This window comes from Lepidochelys kempii, chromosome 5 (assembly GCF_965140265.1).
Source record: "Lepidochelys kempii isolate rLepKem1 chromosome 5, rLepKem1.hap2, whole genome shotgun sequence".
Taxonomy (NCBI): domain Eukaryota; kingdom Metazoa; phylum Chordata; order Testudines; family Cheloniidae; genus Lepidochelys; species Lepidochelys kempii.
Window position 1 is genome coordinate 98,428,255 of NC_133260.1, and position 19,748 is coordinate 98,448,002.

Genomic DNA, 19,748 nt, shown 5'->3' on the forward strand with positions numbered 1-19,748 from the left:
TGGTATAACTACCTCGCTCAGACATGTGAAAAATCCACATCCCTGAGCGATGCAGTTATACTGACCTAACTGCCAGTGTTGACACCACTATGTTAACTGGAAGGCTTCTCTGGCAGACATAGTTACCACCTCTCACAGAGGTGAATTAACTACGCTGATGGGAGAAGCTCTCCCATAGGCTTAATAGAGTCTTCACTGAAGCACTGTAGCAGCATTGTAAAGTATATGTTTCTTAATATAGTTACAGATATTATTGGCAAATGCATGATTTTTTTTCCTACTCAGTGGACATTAACTAGACTAAGGAATGCACCTATAAACACTGGTGAGGGGTCCACAGAAATAGCTGGAGAAAATAAAATATTCATAGAAATGTTAAAATGTGTTTGCTCAGGGATCTTTTTACAGCCTTCAGTCCAGTTAGCAGAGATCAGGCTTACAGCCCAGGAAATAATATTAACCCACTACTACTGCCAGATGGACTAGGTACCTCTACACCCCATTCTTGTCCATCACCAGCAAACTGAAGTAGCAGATAAAAACAATAATGCCTTGCATTCTTATAGAACGTTATATCCCAAATTGTTCTTTAGACTCAGGATCATCTTTCTTACTGTATCCTAAGGAAATACTATCTATCATGAAAAGAAAAGGAGTACTTGTGGCACCTTAGAGACTAACCAATTTATTAGAGCATAAGCTTTCGTGAGCTACAGCTCACTTCATCAGATGCATATCGTGGAAACTGCAGCAGACTTTATATATACACAGAGAATATGAAACAATACCTCCTCCCACCCCACTGTCCTGCTGGTAATAGCTTATCTAAAGTGATCATCAGGTGGGCCATTTCCAGCACAAATCCAGGTTTTCTCACCCTCCACCCCCCCCACACAAATTCACTCTCCTGCTGGTGATAGCCCATCCAAAGTGACAACTCTTTACACAATGTGCATGACAATCAAGTTGGGCTATTTCCTGCACAAATCCAGGTTTTCTCACATCCCCCCCACCCCCATACACACACAAACTCACTCTCCTGCTGGTAATAGCTCACCCAAACTGACCACTCTTCAAGTTTAAATCCAAGTTAAACCAGAACATCTGGGGGGGGGGGTAGGAAAAAACAAGAGGAAACAGGCTACCTTGCATAATGACTTAGCCACTCCCAGTCTCTATTTAAGCCTAAATGAATAGTATCCAATTTGCAAATGAATTCCAATTCAGCAGTTTCTCCCTGGAGTCTCACAAATCTTGGGAGACAGGCCTGTCCTTGCCTACAGACAGCTCTGCAACCTGAAGCAAATACTCACCAACAACCACATACCACACAACAGAACCACTAACCCAGGAACTTATCCTTGCAACAAAGCCCATTGCCAATTGTGCCCACATATCTATTCAGGGGACACCATCACAGGGCCTAATAACATCAGCCACACTATCAGAGGCTCGTTCACCTGCACACCCACCAATGTGATATATGCCATCATGTGCCAGCAATGCCCCTCTGCCATGTACATTGGTCAAACTGGACAGTCTCTACGTAAAAGAATAAATGGACACAAATCAGATGTCAAGAATTATAACATTCATAAACCAGTCGGAGAACACTTCAATCTCTCTGGTCACGCAATCACAGACATGAAGGTCGCTATCTTAAAACAAAAAAACTTCAAATCCAGACTCCAGCGAGAAACTGCTGAATTGGAATTCATTTGCAAATTGGATACTATTAATTTAGGCTTAAATAGAGACTGGGAGTGGCTAAGTCATTATGCAAGGTAGCCTGTTTCCTCTTGTTTTTTCCTACCCCCCCCCCCCCCCAGATGTTCTGGTTTAACTTGGATTTAAACTTGAAGAGTGGTCAGTTTGGATGAGCTATTACCAGCAGGAGAGTGAGTTTGTGTGTGTATGGGGGTGGGGGGGATGTGAGAAAACCTGGATTTGTGCAGGAAATAGCCCAACTTGATTGTCATGCACATTGTGTAAAGAGTTGTCACTTTGGATGGGCTATCACCAGTAGGAGAGTGAATTTGTGTGGGGGGGGTGGAGGGTGAGAAAACCTGGATTTGTGCTGGAAATGGCCCACCTGATGATCACTTTAGATAAGCTATTACCAGCAGGACAGTGGGGTGGGAGGAGGTATTGTTTCATATTCTCTGTGTATATATAAAGTCTGCTGCAGTTTCCACGATATGCATCTGATGAAGTGAGCTGTAGCTCACGAAAGCTTATGCTCTAATAAATTGGTTAGTCTCTAAGGTGCCACAAGTACTCCTTTTCTTTTTGCAAATACAGACTAACACGGCTGTTACTCTGAAACCTATCTATCATGGGTACTCTTGTGGGCGTCATTACCTTAGTATCCAAGTATCTCAGTCTTTCATGTACCTATTGACCCAATATCCCTGTTAAGTGGGGCTACTACTGTTACTGTGGCATTTGCTGTATGATTATATGTGGTTAACTGAAACAGTGGTTAGACTTCAGGTATTCTGGACAATAAATTCAGGTGGCCCCCATGCACTGATACTTAACTGACAATGCAGGTGTGATCCACTTTCGAAGTTTAACTCTGACCGTGCTGAGTTCAACACCTGGTCTTGGCACAAGTGAGGGGAAAATCCAGGTGGGAGACTAGAACAAAGAACTTGGCATTGGAGGCAGAATGCAAAGAACTTCAGCCTCTGAAGCACGCGGAAGAGAGAAGCAGAGACTATTTGAAAGCAAACTGATTCCCAATTTCCCGGAGGTGGGGTGCCTACATTAATCTAAGCCAATTTAAACTTCAGGTAAAACAGATATCCATGTAGTCTATGTTCTTTCTTGTTCTTCTTTGTTTGTGTTGTAGTGATTAAACAATATCTTGCTTTGAAAAGGCTGTGTTGCTGTTGGTCATGCTCCAGAAGGGGTATCTTGCAAGGCAGCCAGCTCCAGTGGTACTGAAGGCTTGCAAAAGTGTGTGTGGGTGATGGCAGGAGAAGCAACCAAAATGGGCAAAATTTAGTGAGGCCACTCATCCGGTCTTTTTGGCTGGCTTGTCCCCCATCCAGTACTGGGACAAAACTGGACATGCATTTGGCCGGTATTAAATGAGAGAATGCCATTTTGAAGAGCATGCTGCCTCATCCCCGCAATCTTTCATGCAGGGGTCATGCTGATGGTGGCAGAGCAGGGCAGTCTTGAAAACTGAGTCCCCCGTGTGGTGTGCCCTCACATACACAGTAAGTGCTGTTCCCAGAAGTGCCAGAATGTCTGGAATTTCACAAACATGTGAGTGACCACCATAGACAAATCTCAGTGGTGTTTCAACCCTGTGCACCAGCTCACCACACCACTCACTTCCATCAGGGAAGGGCTCCACCTTAAGCTACCGTTAAGCACCGTTAAGCCAGTCAGGATCCAAGGGGGTGGGAGAGGAGGACTAGGCCCCCTGCCCCTCCCCCTTTGTTGTGTCCCTGCTGAGTTCAAGTTCTAAAAAGTGCTGAGCATGCCCCCCACTAAAAAAAAAAGCATGGGGGGAGGCAAAGGCCTTTGGTGTCCCTCCCCTTCACCAGCACCCATAGCTGGATCCAGCCAGGCCTGCTTAATAATCATGCTTAGGACATGGTGCTGTTGCCCAGGGACCTGGTCAGAGAGAAGGAGAATTGCAGGGTCCACACTAGGACAGTAAAGGCAAGAAGCCTGTCAGTTGGACGGGTGCTCTCTGGGAGACTTGAGAGGGGTCAGCGGTGCAGCTAGCCCTGGACTGTGACTGTTGTGACTAGTTTATGGGAAAACTGAAGAACAGAAAATAAAGGACTTGTCCAAGGTCATCCAGAATGTCTGTGGGGAAAGACAAATGGATCTTCCTAGCCCAGGTTAGCTCCTGGACCACCCTTTCTGGGAATTGGTCCTGCTTTGAGCAGGGGGTTGGACTAGATGACCTTCTGGAGTCCCTTCCAACCCTGATATTCTATGATTCTATGATTCTTCCACAACAATAATCACTCCCGTAGGAAAACCCATCAAAGGAGATTTACTCAGATGAATTTGGAAATCTGAGTGTCAGCCATAATTGAACTTCATTACATTTTTCCTTAAATTATTCACAAAATGCTAATCCAGAATTGCATGAGTACAGCAATATAAATGCACAGATACAGTGTCCATTCCAACACCTCAGTCTTCATGAGGGGGGAAAGGAGCCAGTTTGTAGGCAGGTGAGAGAATGAGGGAAACCCAAAGTAGGAAGACCAAAGGGTTTGGCTGGCTAAAGGGGTTGATAATTATGATAGACTTTCACCTCTAAGGTCACTATTCGCCAATGGTATGAGGGCCATCCAATGGCTGTTGAAGTCAATGGAGTTATGCTGAATTACACCAGCTGAGGATCTGGCCCTTGGTTTCAATATTGCAGAACAAATTCAGCCCTGGGTCAAGGGGGCACGGCTCACAGATTTTGAGGCCAGAAGGTACCATTATGATCATCTAGTCTGACTTCCTGATTTAGTTACACCATAATTAAGGGTAGCCTAAATTGTTTCATGATGTCACAGATTTGCCCCAGGCTTTGCCTTATGAAACCTGGTTAACATTCCTTCTACACTACAAAACAGAGCTGCATTGACTAACCTTTTTTTACATTTTTGTTTTATAGATATCGTGGGTCAAATTCTGGCCAATGTGGCAAAGCTGTGTAACTACTGCCAAACAGGTGTATGTAAATACTTGGGCAGCGACTACCTGTTTGTTCTGTATTTGGATAGCACCTATCAAAATGGGGTCCTGGTCCATGTCTGGGGCTCCCAGATACTACCACAAGACAAATAAATAATAATAATTAAGTAGTAATAGCAAGTGCCCATTACTTGTCCCTAAGACCCCCCATGTAAAGCACCCCAACCTTGGAAAGCATTTTGGAGGCGGATACTGAAGGACAGGGCTATGTGGTTTCTTTTTGCATATGAAATGCTTTTTAAAAAATGATGTAACTGGGCAGCTTGCCAATGGGCTGAAATGTTTAGGGCTAAGCCATCCCTGCTTACAGAGTCAGCTGAATCTGGGCTGAATAAGCTGGTTCCCAGGATTAAAAAAAAGAGCAAGGAGTTGCTCTAAGAGAGTGGGGGATGGGGAAATTGTAACTCCAGGGAGCCAGCAGATGTTTGTAGGTCCCTGATTTAGCAGTGGAAAAAACAGCTGTAGAAGCAGGAGTAAGTGGGAGAAAGGCCTTCAGGGTGGAAGGCCTGTGAGGGACTCCGTCCAAGCAAAGGAGATCCTGTAAAGGCCAGCTGGGATGAAGACTCTGTGAGTTTGTGTTTTGTGTTATTTCAGACTAATCAGGAGAGACATACTGAACTGCTTGGGGCCTAGAGGGCCAGTATGTGTCAGAGAACTAAATAATCGGGAGTCCTTGTGGAGTTGTTTTGAACCACCTTTGAACTGTGAGTTTTTAAAGGGTCCGAAAGAGATTAAAACAGGAAAGGTGCTTGGGGAGGTGGCTGTATGATATTGCATATGGTAAGAATTATTACTGTACTGACAGGAAAAATAGGGATTTTAATAAAATTAAAAGCTCAGCTGCATAATGCCTCTGAACTGGGAAGCACATACTTCAAACACTAGGCTGCACAGTATCTCTGGGTATTTAAAGGTCATGCTTTGGCTATTGAAAGGTAGCCATATATTTCCAGTCTAAACTAATCAGGTGAATCTCACTTCTCTGTAAATGGCCAGCACAAGCTGTATGCACTGCTTAAGTAAAACTAACTCAGATATAATTTCCAAACAATTATATTGACAATTGCCTGTGGTTTTAAAAATAAATGAAGTAACAATGAGATGCTACAGAAACACACTGAGAAACTTATGCAAGAATAAACTAACATTTTCATTCTTATCATAAATATTTATATACTTAGAAACACTTTGACACTCATGACAACATATATCCTTCCAAGACATTCAAATGAACAATAAGACTAATGCAGTGGTTTCTGTTAGATATTGGTACTGAAGCCCCCAATCCTGAAAATACTTAGGCACACTGAGCAACTTCATGCACAGGAGGAGTCGCATTGAAATCAATGGGACACCTCGTTTGTTGGCTGGATCAGGGCCATTGTTTTTGCCAGGATTGTACCATTTAATCCTGTAGCTCACTTTTACTATTATCTATAGTTAGGAGTGCCCCTCGGCATTCTTGGGTGTCCTCCAGGAAAACCTTCAAAGCGTGGATTTCTGGGGGAGTAGCCGGGCATGCCATATCCTCTTGGCACTGGTGGTCGAGTCACAGCTATGTGTGAGGGCGGAGCAAGGCTTCCTCCTCTGCCATGCAAGGAATAATGAGCATTTGGGCCAGGTCTGTGCTGCTGGGAGGGGCTTGCTTCCTGTTGATGGCTGGTCTTTTTCTTAGACTCTTTGTCACCTCGTCCTTTCTGGGCACCTAAAATGTATTTAGAAAACCAAACTGAGTCATAGAACAGAGATTACCTGTTAGAGCAGTGCTGCGGCATGTCAGCCGCAGACTGTAGGAGCACCAGCAGGCTCTGCCAACCCCATCTCTTAGAGGGAGGTTATGGGGAGTGGTCCAGCAGCTCTCCCCTGAAGTTTTCCAGTCAGCCCTTCCCATCCTCCAAGACCTGAGGTAAGGAATGTAGAAGCCCCCACCTCTACAGAAGGCAGCACCAAGTAAGTGGAGGCAGTTTCTAGGGCTACTGGAGGAGTGAGGGCAGTGTGAGAGAGATGGCAAAACTCAGCAATTTCATTATAAAACCGGCCAATTTCGGCAGGATGCGCTTGGAATTCCCCACATAGCTCTGCTGAAATGCCTCATTCCTGACCTACAACCTCCCTAACATTCCAGCCCTGACTTCTCCTGCTGCCAATCATGCCAAATGGTGTGCTTGTTTTGCGGCATGGACAATGAGGACAGTAGTGCCTGAGTGCAGAGGGGAGAGCACACCACTCCCTCTTTAAGGCAGGTAGGGCTGCCACATACGCAGCCCGGGACCATGCCTAGGCTGACTGAGCCAGAATTCTTCCTGAAGATTCCTACTACATCATGGCCTTGCTGCGCCCCCCAGCCCCCACCCCCCTTGCAGGAGCCTGGACTTAAAAGCCACAACCTGGCCCTCAATATTCCAATATAAAAATTACTATAGTATTCTGCAGTAAAACTTCAGTCTAGCAAAACACTTATGCACATGCTTAGTTTTTAAGTGTGCAAATAGTCCCACTAACATTAAGAACCTGCTTAAGAGCTTTGCTGGATTGGGGCCTAACAGTCCAAAGTAATACAGCTTGCAGTTTGTTACTACTGTAGGGTTCTGGATTGTTACTGAATGAGACTAATATTTCTTATAAGGGAAGGAGAAAGACCAATGCCATAAAGATTAACCTGGTGACTGCAAGCTTCTGTACTGTGGTTAATTTGCACTGTTTAATTTTCATGACTGTCCCTCTCAGGGTGTCACTGTACAGTAAGTAAAGAAGTTGAGACAGTGTAGAGGGATGGTAGCAAATATACAGACATCTTCAGAGCAGTCGCACCTTGATCTGCTGCAGAGTCTTGTTTGCTTCCTTGCTGCTTGGGTTTAGCCTCAAGGGAGTTTTCTTCCATCTCCCGTGATTGCTGTGCTTTTTGTTTGTTTCTCTTTTTGTTTTCCTCAGCTTGCTGGTCAAAGGGGAGAGAGGGAAACATACCTTAATTACTTAAACCATTTCTCTACTGTTTCACAACAATAAAAAGTAACAGTTCTACCCTCTTTATGGCATCCTTACACTTTGTAGCTTCTTTTTGAGATCCAAGTTAGCTTCCTTGTAGGATTTGGATGTAGCATTGAGATAATAGATACTCAATCTAAATTTTAAAGGAAAAAGAATATATTTTGTTAGGTAACAATTATAAAATCTAACACAATTCTTAATAAAGCCACATAACAATAAATAGGTTGTCCTTATCCTCTATAGTGTGTTAACATGAAGAGTGGCTTTTATTCCACTATCCTGTCTTATTAACACTAACGTTTTGACAGTTCAGTTATGTGCTTCTTCACAGGAGAAAGAAAATACATCTCTACCTGAGATCCCAGAACAACCCAACTGAAAAATTAACTTTCCCTATCTAAGGGTATGTCTACACTACGAAATTAGGTCGAATTTATAGAAGTCGGTTTTTTAGAAATCGGTTTTATATATTCGAGTGTGTGTGTCCCCACAGAAAATGCTCTAAGTGCATTAAGTGGATTAACTCGGCGGAGCGCTTCCACAGTACCGAGGCAAGCGTCGACTTCTGGAGCGTTGCACTGTGGGGAGCTATCCCACAGTTCCCGCAGTCTCCGCTGCCCATTGGAATTCTGGGTTGAGATCCCAATGCCTGATGGGGCTAAAACATTGTTGCGGGTGGTTCTGGGTACATATCGTCAGGCCCCCGTTCCCTCCCTCCCCCCGTGAAAGCAAGGGCAGACAATCATTTCGCGCCTTTTTTCCTGAGTTACCTGTGCAGACGCCATACCACGGCAAGCATGGAGCCCGCTCAGGTAACCGTCACCCTATGTCTCCTGGGTGCTGGCAGACGCGGTACGGCATTGCTACACAGTAGCAGCAACCCCTTGCCTTGTGGCAGCAGACGGTACAGTACGACTGGTAGCCATCATCGTCATGTCTGAGGTGCTCCTGGTCGCCTCTGTGAGGTCGATCAGGAGCGCCTGGGCAGACATGGGTGCAGGGACTAAATTTGGAGTGACTTGAGCAGGTCATTCTCTTTAGTCCTGCAGTCAGTCCTATTGAACCGTCTTATGGTGAGCGGGCAGGCGATACGGACTGCTAGCAGTCGTACTGTACCATCTTCTGCCGAGCAGCCATGAGATGTGGATGGCATGCAGTCCTTCTGCACCGTCTGCTGCCAGCCAAAGATGTAAAAGATAGATGGAGTGGATCAAAACAAGAAATAGACCAGATTTGTTTTGTACTCATTTGCTTCCCCCCCTCCCCTGTCTAGGGGACTCATTCTTCTAGATCACACTGCAGTCACTTACAGAGAAGGTGCAGCGAGGTAAATCTAGCCATGTATCAATCAGAGGCCAGGCTAACCTTCTTGTTCCAATAAGGACAATAACTTAGGTGCACCATTTCTTATTGGAACCCTCCGTGAAGTCCTGCCTGAAATACTCCTTGATGTAAAGCCACCCCCTTTGTTGATTTTAGCTCCCTGAAGCCAACCCTGTAAGCGCCCCTCCCAGCGTCAGAGCAATGGCAAACAATCGGGCATCTGAGAGTGCTGTCCAGAGCACTCACAATGGAGCACTCTGATGGGGCTAAAACATTGTCGCGGGTGGTTCTGGGTACGTGTCGTCCGGCCCCCGTTCCCTCCCTCCCTCCGTGAAAGCAAGGGCAGACAATCGTTTCGCGCCTTTTTTCATGAGTTACCTGTGCAGACACCATACCATGGCAAGCATGGAGCCAGCTCAGGTAACCGTCACCCTATGTCTCCTGGGTGCTGGCAGACACGGTACGGCTTTGCTGCACAGTAGCAGCAACCCATTGCCTTCTGGCAGCAGATGGTGCAATACGATTGGTAGTCGTCCTCGTCGTGTCCGAGGTGCTCCTGGCCACGTCGGCTGGGAGCGCCTGGGCAGACATGGGCGCAGGGACTAAATTTGGAGTGACTTGAGCAGGTCATTCTCTTTAGTCCTGCAGTCCTATTGAACCGTCTTATGGTGAGCGGGCAGGCGATACGGACTGCTAGCAGTCGTACTGTACCATCTTCTGTCAGGCAGGCAAGAGATGAGGATTGCTAGCAGTCGTATTGTACCATCTTATGCCAGGCAGGCAAGAGATGAAGATGGCTAGCAGTCATATTGTACCATCTTATGCCAAGCAGGCAAGAGATGAAGATGGCTAGCAGTCGTACTGTACCATCTTCTGCCAAGCAGCCATGAGATGTGGATGGCATGCAGTCCTTCTGCACCGTCTGCTGCCAGCCAAAGATGTAAAAGATAGATGGAGTGGGTCAGAACAAGAAATAGACCAGATTTGTTTTGTACTCATTTTCCTCCTCCCCTGTCTAGATCACACTGCAGTCACTCACAGAGAAGGTGCAGCGAGGTAAATCTAGCCATATATCAATCAGAGGCCAGGCTAACCTCCTTGTTCCAATAACAACGATAACTTAGGTGCACGATTTCTTATTGGAACCCTCCGTGCAGTCCTGCCTGAAATACTCCTTGATGTACAGGCACACCCTTTGTTGATTTTAGCTCCCTGAAGCCAACCCTGTAAGCCGTGTTGTCAGTCGCCCCTCCCTCCGTCAGAGCAACGGCAGACAATCGTTCCGCGCCTTTTTTCTGTGCGGACGCCATACCAAGGCAAGCATGGAAGCCGCTGAGCTCATTTTGGCAATTAGGAGCACATTAACCACCACACGCATTATCCAGCAGTATATGCAGCAGCAGAACATGGCAACGCGATACCGGGCGAGGAGGCGACGTCAGCGCGGTCCCGTGAGTGATCAGGACACGGACACAGATTTCTCTGAAAGCATGGGCCCTGCCAATGCATGCATCATGGTGCTAATGGGGCAGGTTCATGCTGTGGAACGCCGATTCTGGGCTCGGGAAACAAGCACAGACTGGTGGGACCGCATAGTGTTGCAGGTCTGGGACGATTCCCAGTGGCTGCGAAACTTTCGCATGCGTAAGGGCACTTTCATGGAACTTTGTGACTTGCTTTCCCCTGCCCTGAAGCGCATGAATACCAGGATGAGAGCAGCCCTCACAGTTGAGAAGCGAGTGGCGATAGCCCTGTGGAAGCTTGCAACGCCAGACAGCTACTGGTCAGTTGGGAATCAATTTGGAGTGGGCAAATCTACTGTGGGGGCTGCTGTGATGCAAGTAGCTCACGCAATCAAAGATCTGCTGATATCAAGGGTAGTGACCCTGGGAAATGTGCAGGTCATAGTGGATGGCTTTGCTGCAATGGGATTCCCTAACTGTGGTGGGGCTATAGACGGAACCCATATCCCTATCTTGGCACCGGAGCACCAAGCCGCCGAGTACATAAACCGCAAGGGGTACTTTTCGATAGTGCTGCAAGCTCTGGTGGATCACAAGGGACGTTTCACCAACATCAACGTGGGATGGCCGGGAAAGGTGCATGATGCTCGCATCTTCAGGAACTCTGGTCTGTTTCAAAAGCTGCAGGAAGGGACTTTATTCCCAGACCAGAAAATAACTGTTGGGGATGTTGAAATGCCTATATGTATCCTTGGGGACCCAGCCTACCCCTTAATGCCATGGCTCATGAAGCCGTACACAGGCAGCCTGGACAGTAGTCAGGAGCTGTTCAACTACAGGCTGAGCAAGTGCAGAATGGTGGTAGAATGTGCATTTGGACGTTTAAAGGCGCGCTGGCGCAGTTTACTGACTCGCTTAGACCTCAGCGAAACCAATATTCCCACTGTTATTACTGCTTGCTGTGTGCTCCACAATATCTGTGAGAGTAAGGGGGAGACGTTTATGGCGGGGTGGGAGGCTGAGGCAAATCGCCTAGCTGCTGGTTACGTGCAGCCAGACACCAGGGCAGTTAGAAGAGCACAGGAGGGCGCGGTACGCATCAGAGAAGCTTTGAAAACCAGTTTCATGACTGGCCAGGCTACGGTGTGAAAGTTCTGTTTGTTTCTCCTTGATGAAACCCCCCGCCCCTTGGTTCACTCTACTTCCCTGTAAGCTAACCACCCTCCCCTCCTCCCTTTAATCACCGCTTGCAGAGGCAATAAAGTCATTGCTGCTTCACAGTCATGCATTCGTTATCCATTCATCACACAAATAGGGAGATGACTACCAAGGTATCCCAGGAGGGGTGGTGGAGGAGGGAAGGAAAATGCCACACAGCACTTTAAGCACAGCACTTTAAAAGTTTACAACTTTAAAATTTATTGAATGACAGCCGCCTTTTTTTTGGGCAATCCTCTGTGGTGGAGTGGCTGGTTTGCCGGAGGCCCCCCCACCGCGTTCTTGGGCGTCTGGGTGTGGAGGCTATGGAACTTGGGGAGGAGGGCGGTTGGTTACAGAGGGGCAGCAGTGGCAGTCTGTGCTCCAGCTGCCTTTGCTGCAGCTCAACCATACACTGGAGCATACTGGTTTGGTCCTCCAGCAGCCTCAGCATTGAATCCTGCCTCCTCTCATCACGCTGCTGCCACATTTGAGCTTCAGCCCTGTCTTCAGCCCGCCACTTACTCTCTTCAGCCCGCCACTTACTCTCTTCAGCCCTCCACCTCTCCTCCCGGTCATTTTGTGCTTTCCTGCACTCTGACATTATTTGCCTCCACGCATTCGTCTGTGCTCTGTCAGTGTGGGAGGACAGCATGAGCTCGGAGAACATTTCATCGCGAGTGCGTTTTTTTTTCTTTCTAAGCTTCACTAGCCTCTGGGAAGGAGAAGATCCTGTGATCATTGAAACACATGCAGCTGGTGGAGAAAAAAAAAGGGACAGCGGTATTTAAAAAGACACATTTTATAGAACAATGGGTACACTCTTTCAGGGTAAACCTTGCTGTTAACATTACATACATAGCACATGTGCTTTCGTTACAAGGTCGCATTTTGCCTCCTCCCACCGCATGACTACCCCCTCAACCTTCCCCCCTCCCTGTGGCTAACAGCGGGGAACATTTCTGTTTAGCCACAGGCAAACAGCCCAGCAGGAATGGGCTCCTCTGAGTGTCCCCTGAAGAAAAGCACTCTATTTCAACCAGGTGACCATGAATTATATCTCACTCTCCTGAGGATAACACAGAGAGATAAAGAACGGATTTTGGTTGAATGCCAGCAAACATACACTGCAATGCTTCGTTCTACAGTGATTCCCGAGTACGTGTTACTGGCCTGGAGTGGTAAAGTGTCCTACCATGAAGGACGAAATAAGGCTGCCCTCCCCAGAAACCTTTTGCAAAGGCTTTAGGACTACATCTAGGAGAACCGCAAATGCCAGGGCAAAGTAATCCTTTCACATGCTTGCTTTTAAACCATGTATAGCATTTTAAAAGGTACACTCACCAGAGGTCCCTTCTCCGCCTGCTGGGTCCAGGAGGCAGCCTTGGGTGGGTTCGGGGGGTACTGGCTCCAGGTCTAGGGTGAGAAACAGTTCCTGGCTGTCGGGAAAACCGGTTTCTCCGCTTGCTTGCTGTGAGCTATCTACAACCTCCTCATCATCATCATCTTCTTCGTCCCCAAAACCTGCTTCCGTGTTGCCTCCATCTCCATTGAAGGAGTCAAACAACACGGCTGGGGTAGTGGTGGCTGAACCCCCTAAAATGGCATGCAGCTCATCATAGAAGCGGCATGTTTGGGGCTCTGACCCAGAGCGGCTGTTCGCCTCTCTGGTTTTCTGGTAGGCTTGCCTCAGCTCCTTCAGTTTCACGCGGCACTGCTTCGGGTCCCTGTTATGGCCTCTGTCCTTCATGCCCTGGGAGATTTTCACAAAGGTTTTGGCATTTCGAAAACTGGAACGGAGTTCTGATAGCACGGATTCCTCTCCCTATACAGCGATCAGATCCCATACCTCCCGTTCAGTCCATGCTGGAGCTCTTTTGCGATTCTGGGACTCCATCATGGTCACCTCTGCTGATGAGCTCTGCATGGTCACCTGCAGCTTGCCACGCTGGCCAAACAGGAAATGAGATTCAAAAGTTTGCGGTTCTTTTCCTGTCTACCTGGCCAGTGCATCTGAGTTGAGAGTGCTGTCCAGAGCGGTCAGAATGGAGCACTCTGGGATAGCTCCCGGAGGCCAATACCATCGAATTGTGTCCACAGTACCCCAAATTCGAGCCGGGAACGTCGATTTAAGCGCTAATCCACTTGTCAGGGGTGGAGTAAGGAAATCGATTTTAAGAGCCCTTTAAGTCGAAATAAAGGGCTTCACTGTGTGGACGGGTGCAGGTTTAAATCGATTTAACGCTGCTAAATTCGATCTAAAGTCCTAGTGTAGACCAGGGCTAAGAAGCCTCCTTTCAGTTACGGTAGTTAAGGAGGCAGTTCCATCCAGCTGTTCTTCCATAACATGGGTGTTCTGCAAAATTGACTTGTAAAAGATGTATAATATGTTTTTCAAATGACCAAAAGTTGTTTATAAAATCCTTTAAACTTGCACAACAATAGGCAAATTCAAGTGCTGTGGTGACAGCAAAGACAAAAAGCAAAAACATGGAAAACTAGTTGATTTTTTGTTCTAAATCATAATCTTCCAGATCACAAAATCACAAATACATGGCATAATTTTCTTTGTTAAATAACTATAAGAAATTAGCACACTTTCACCCCCTACTCTCACCTAATGAAACTCTAACTGGATATCCAGCCATGTGATGTTTTTATAATGACATTAACAGTGTGTCATGCTCCTGGTTGAAATAAGTGATTAATCTTCTCCCTATTTTGTTGTCTCTGGTTTGCCTTGTGTTGTCTTTGCCTTTGTTTTGGGCCACAGTCACCTAATGCAAAATATGAGTTGCTCTCCTTGAAATCAACGGGAGCTACCCATATTCTTCATTGAGAGTCTTTCTGTATGTGGTATGATTGTCACCAAGTCTTTGCCACATTTCATCTCAAAATTGCATTCTGCCTGTGTAAGTTCCTTCTGCAGTTTCTATTACACTTACTGTTTTTCACTTCCTGTTCTAAAATATTTGGCAGTATAACTGTGCTCTGTTAAATCATGACTGAATTTCACCCAAGAGGTAGCTGCATTTTTGTGTGTACTAAGTGATCCTATAAAGTGATCCTTTGTAAAGTCCCTTGGGATTAAAGATATCAGGATTATTATTCTTATTCAGGACTGATTGATGGACAAATGTCCATTCGTAGTCCAAAGCCTCAGAAAAGTTGACTTTGGACAGGGAACTTCTAGTACAAGGAGGTAGCAATCATGGCTTGCTGCACACCTCTTACACGGGCGTTTTAGCCAAAGAATCTAGATTGGAAGCCCTCTATGTGGCTTCTCTGCTACATGCCCCCAACTCTTACCTCACACCTAGTTTAGCAAAATGATGGTAGTTCTGCTGCTTTTCAAGCCTCTTTATTATTATACTAAAACCCAAGATGCCCAGAAACAGGCTTAAAGAAAGCTCTTTATCAGGGGAATAGCACTTCTGAGAGTTCTCTACTAAACATGCTAGGTTTTATGATGTGCAGTTCTGCCCAAAAGACTGATTAAATTTGCTGTGGTTTGGACCCCATATAGTTTTTTTGCTTCTTAATTATTTTTGTTGTTTTGGTAACAAAACAAAAATTAAGCCATTGAACAAGAGAGAGAGATTGGGAAGCCTGCCCTTTGTGCAACTACACATTAATTATGATCAAGAAAAAGGGTCATGAATACTTCAAGGCCCTCAACACAAGGCAATCAGTGTTGTACTTGACTGTGTTTCCAGTGGACTATGGTGGTGGAGGCTTGACATGAAAGGAATTGGGTAGAGATTCACATAGGAAAGCTTTATCTACAGTATCAGAGTTAAGATACTGTACTTACACCATAAGCAATATGAAGGGCAGGATCAGTCCAGGGTTAGAAGCATAATTAAATACTTTTCCAAACCAGGAAGGGAAGTCATTCTCCAAGGTTTCTGAAATGACCTCAAACATTCTGGTTTTCCCACTGTTAAAAACAAAAATTAACCCTGTATCATAAACCCTGCCAATGCCAGTGTAGCATTGTGTATCAACATACAACATATTATCAGACCAGAGATGGGCCCAACAATAAGTTATTGTCATTCACATTATTTAAATGCTCTTTACTGAACCGATTTTAAGAAAAACATTACTTTTTATACATGTTAACATATTAAAGCAGCACAGAAAAAGTTAACAGTGGTAGCTTGTTCATGCAACTTCATTCCTTGGGGAGTGGGGCAGAGGAAATCTTACTGAAGCTGTTCTAGTTTATCTAATCCTGAATTACACAAGGTCCAGGATTGCAGTTACAGAGACCAGTCCCCAGATGTCACCCTTTATGTCTTCTATGATCTGATTTACTAAATGAAAATTGTCAATCAGTATCACCTGCTTTGTATCAGTTCTGTGAAATCCAGCCAGTTTCGTGTCTCAGCAGATTTGCTATTATTTCATACATTTCTCCCATATAATGATGGTGATATGACACACTACTGGAAAACATCTCCTGAATGATTTGCCTATACCCAAAGGAACTTTTAGAGCTAAGGCATCAAGACTTCTGTGCCTTTAGAAGATGCACTGGGATCACTTTACTAATGAATTTTTCAAGCCCTTCACTGGAAACCAGATCTCCATTTTACTGCTCTTCTCCTTTTACTCCATTAACACATTTTTGCAAGCAGATATCAAAGACTCAAACATTTTAAAATCTAAATGTTGTGTCTAACTATTGCTTGCTTACTAGTGTAATATGTCACACTAAATGGCAAACAGAGATGTTGAAGATTTCTCCCCTGGTATTTCACTTCTGCAATGCACAGGGTGAAGAATAGGGTGTGGGATCAGTTGGTTCTCGGATGAGCAGATGTCTTCTTAGCTATATCCCCCTCTGCCGCTACCTACCTGCAGGGGAATGTAGGCCATCTTTTTCAAAACCAACTAGTGATTCTGGATGCCTAACCTGAGACACCTTAAAGACTGGTGAAGAGTTGGTGTTCAGCACCTTCTGAAAATTCCCTTTCAGGTGTTTCAAGCTGGCTACCCGAAAACTGAGGTGCTCACAATCACTAGTCCCTTTTGAAAATGTAGGCCACGTTATCTGGGATACTGTTTATTCTTATTTCAATATGCATGGATTTACACACATAATTGCTGTCAACCCTTTCTTTCCATCATTCCTGAGAATGTCAGAGGATGACTCACAGCACCAGAAATATATTATAACAGTGCTACTGAATCTAACTCCCTGAAGTACTGCAGAGAGTCTCAGAAATTTGAGATGGAAAAGCCCTATTCAGTCATCTAGTCTTCCCCTCTGCTATTGCTAGATCCCTTTCTGCAGTACTATTCTAAATGTTCTGTCTCCCAAGCAATGAGTCTATTCTACACTCTAACAGATCATCTCAAGCAGGTAGAGAATGTATCTCTAACAGAATGGTTCTCTATTCCTTACATATAATTTCAGACTTGATCACACTAGTAAGAAACTTTTTTAAAAAAAGAATTTCTGTCTCACCAGTTAGTGAATACTTTTTAAATAGTTAATCATTTCTCTCACATTTAATTCATCTTCAGAGATTATGGTCCTATGCACAAGTAAAATTAGCATAGTTTATAAAGTGCCACCACTTAGTAAGGAAGTTCGTGTTAGTTATGTCATTCACTGTACAGTAGTCATACCATGAGATAACCTATTTGTTAAGATGGATATAAAATGTGAAGGACCTGAATGGGCCGCAGTCAAAGGATGGTGGGATAGAGACAATAGTGTACACAGCAGGCAGAGTAGAGAGGAAGAGAATAAAGAGCAGCATGGCCATGTAGAAGTTATTGGATCTAGAGGCTTTGAAGACCCTCTCGTGAGGGACATTGCAGCACATCACAGCCCAGCATTGCAGATACATCGAGGTGTGGAGACGGAACACATTGATAGCTGGCAAGCATGGAGCGTAAAAAGAACCCATCCTAGAAACAAAGAAGAAAGTGCTCTGTAAAACTCTGCAGCCTTAGATACACCATAACTCTTCACCCACCCTGGGCTTTCCTATCCTCTTGATTTGCAGTCACACACAATGCACTCCGTTTTGTAGCTTATGAAACCTTGTTTAACTCTTTTTATTGGTCTTGGCTCTGTTTCTTCCATTGACTTCATGGCATATGGCTAAAATACTCTAAATCAACTCTTTCCAAGTCTCAAGACTTCCCCCACCTCCCACCCCTGCTTTTCTTTCTCCAAATGAATTTTAAGCACCCAGTCAGAAAACTGTTATTGATTTCCCCCTTTCACTTTCTTCTTCTTTAAATGGTTCTTTCGTTTTCAAATACACTCAGATAGATTTCAGAGTAACAGCCGTGTTAGTCTGTATTCGCAAAAAGAAAAGGAGTACTTGTGGCACCTTAGAGACTAACCAGAGGTGAACTGTAGCTCATGAAAGCTTATGCTCAAATAAATTGGTTAGTCTCTAAGGTGCCACAAGTATTCCTTTTCTTTTTTCAGATAGATTGTCACTCATTTATAGAACAGATAATCCCGAACATTTTACGCCATAATCTCTTGCAGGCTTGATGAGTATCTTGTTTTATCATAATCCAGCATGGTCTTAATTTAATTTGCTATTGTCTTATTAATATTTTTGCTGTCTCCTGAGCTGACATTTATTTCACTTATTCTGTTATGATGGTGTGACCGAGAGCACTCCTGTATTCACAGATTATTGTAATAATCTTTGTGGAAAATATGCCTTGTGGGGTATCATTTAAAAACTAATAACATACCGATCATTAATATTCTTGTGTAATGTACCTATGGAATGTGTAGTAAGAGGTATGAACATAAACTGAAATTATTATTACAAAGTGTTTACCAGTTTCACAAAGACAAAGGACAAACTGACGCATCTAGCCTGGTATCATCAAAGTTGATTAGCAATCACTGGTCAAGTGGCCATTCTTTGGCAACAAAGGAGACAGCAACAGATTGATCTGTATTTTAGCAAACAATAACAAGGAACCTCTTTCACTCCATGTCTCTTTCCTCACAGCTGGAATGAACTTCATCTAGGGGTAACCCTCAGGAAAATGCATTTCAAAGGGTGATTGGACTATAAACGTGGGGGGGGCAAAAACACCACAGGTTCTCTCTCTTTTTTTGCCTAACACAAAGGAACCATCCCTTTGACTTTAGGGGAGAGATTCTGACCTGAGAATTTGGTCAGCCCAGTAGCTGGGAACATGTATTAAGGATTTTACCTTGAACCAAATAAAGCTTGTAAAGTTTTGGCTACTAGGAAGCATTTTATCTTTATTATTCTGGTAACTATTTCTGACTTTAATATCTTATACTTGTACTCATTTAAAACCTCTCTCTCTTTGTAGTTGCACCCAAATGTGACACACAGTTATTTAGTGCCTGATTCTAATTAAGTACCTATTGATTCTGATAAATGTTGTTAGTTGTTTATAGTTACATGTTTATGACTTTAAAACACTGGGCACTCGTGTTCTTTGGCCTGAGCTCACTCTTCCTGCCCCTCTGATTTGGGGATCTAATCCTATTTACCAGTGTGGCTAAGTGGATGGGACCCAGAAGATTTGATTCTATTTCCAGCTCTGCCATTGGTCCACCAGAGGACCTTGACCTCTTCTCTATGCCTCAGTTTCCCCATGTTTAAAATTGGGATAATGGTCTTTCCCTTTATGGAGTGCACTTGGAGATCTGTGGATGAAAAATGCTATATAAGAGCTAGGTATTACTATTATATTGTAATTTTACCCCCTTCTTCTTTTCATCTGTTCTTAATGGAAAGAGACCATACAGACTCTGCTAGTCCTTGGCTGAAGGCACATACTACACCTTGTGCCCCTGATCATACTCTCACTGAAATCAGTTGCAAAACTTTCACTGACTCCAGTCAGTTGAGGATCAAGCTAATTTGTGCCCATTATCATCATTTTTAGGTACAACATTTGAAGCAATGCAGAGTAAATTTTGCAGATGGCTCACTGATATGCAAATTCACATGAGAAGGTTTACATTCCATTCACTTTACAGAACAGGAAGCCTTTCTATAAAGAGAGAAATGAATCTCCCTGCAT

The 19,748-nt window shown here is 44.7% G+C and overlaps 2 protein-coding genes across 2 annotated transcripts in view; both read right to left on the minus strand.

The window, feature by feature from the left end:
• Window positions 1–5,925: 5,925 nt before the first annotated feature.
• Window positions 5,926–19,748, minus strand: part of TMC1 (transmembrane channel like 1) — a 90,228-nt gene continuing 76,405 nt past the window's right edge. Inside the window, exons 16-20 of the mRNA XM_073346113.1 lie at window positions 17,379–17,618; window positions 15,508–15,633; window positions 7,765–7,843; window positions 7,534–7,657; window positions 5,926–6,427 (exon numbers count right to left, since the gene is read on the minus strand). Coding sequence (XP_073202214.1) covers window positions 6,153–6,427; window positions 7,534–7,657; window positions 7,765–7,843; window positions 15,508–15,633; window positions 17,379–17,618 — 844 coding nt within the window. The 3' untranslated portion in view covers window positions 5,926–6,152. The remainder of the gene's footprint in view (window positions 6,428–7,533; window positions 7,658–7,764; window positions 7,844–15,507; window positions 15,634–17,378; window positions 17,619–19,748) is intronic.
• On the minus strand, window positions 11,908–13,514 carry LOC140911730 (uncharacterized). The gene is made up of 2 exons (XM_073345391.1): window positions 13,038–13,514; window positions 11,908–12,449 (listed from the first exon to the last, which is right to left on the minus strand). Exons 1-2 carry the CDS (start codon window positions 13,441–13,443, stop codon window positions 11,908–11,910), a joined length of 948 nt encoding a protein of 315 aa, XP_073201492.1. The 5' UTR covers window positions 13,444–13,514.

What these genes read in the sequence shown, in the direction of transcription:
- LOC140911730 (XM_073345391.1), bottom strand. Translation starts at nt 13,443, where the DNA reads ATGAAGGACAGAGGCCATAACAGGGACCCGAAGCAGTGCCGCGTGAAA. An exon ending in AGGCGGAGAAGGGACCTCTG is followed by an intron (nt 12,450 to 13,037) that starts GTGAGTGTACCT and finishes TTTCTCCACCAG; the next exon opens with CTGCATGTGTTTCAATGATC.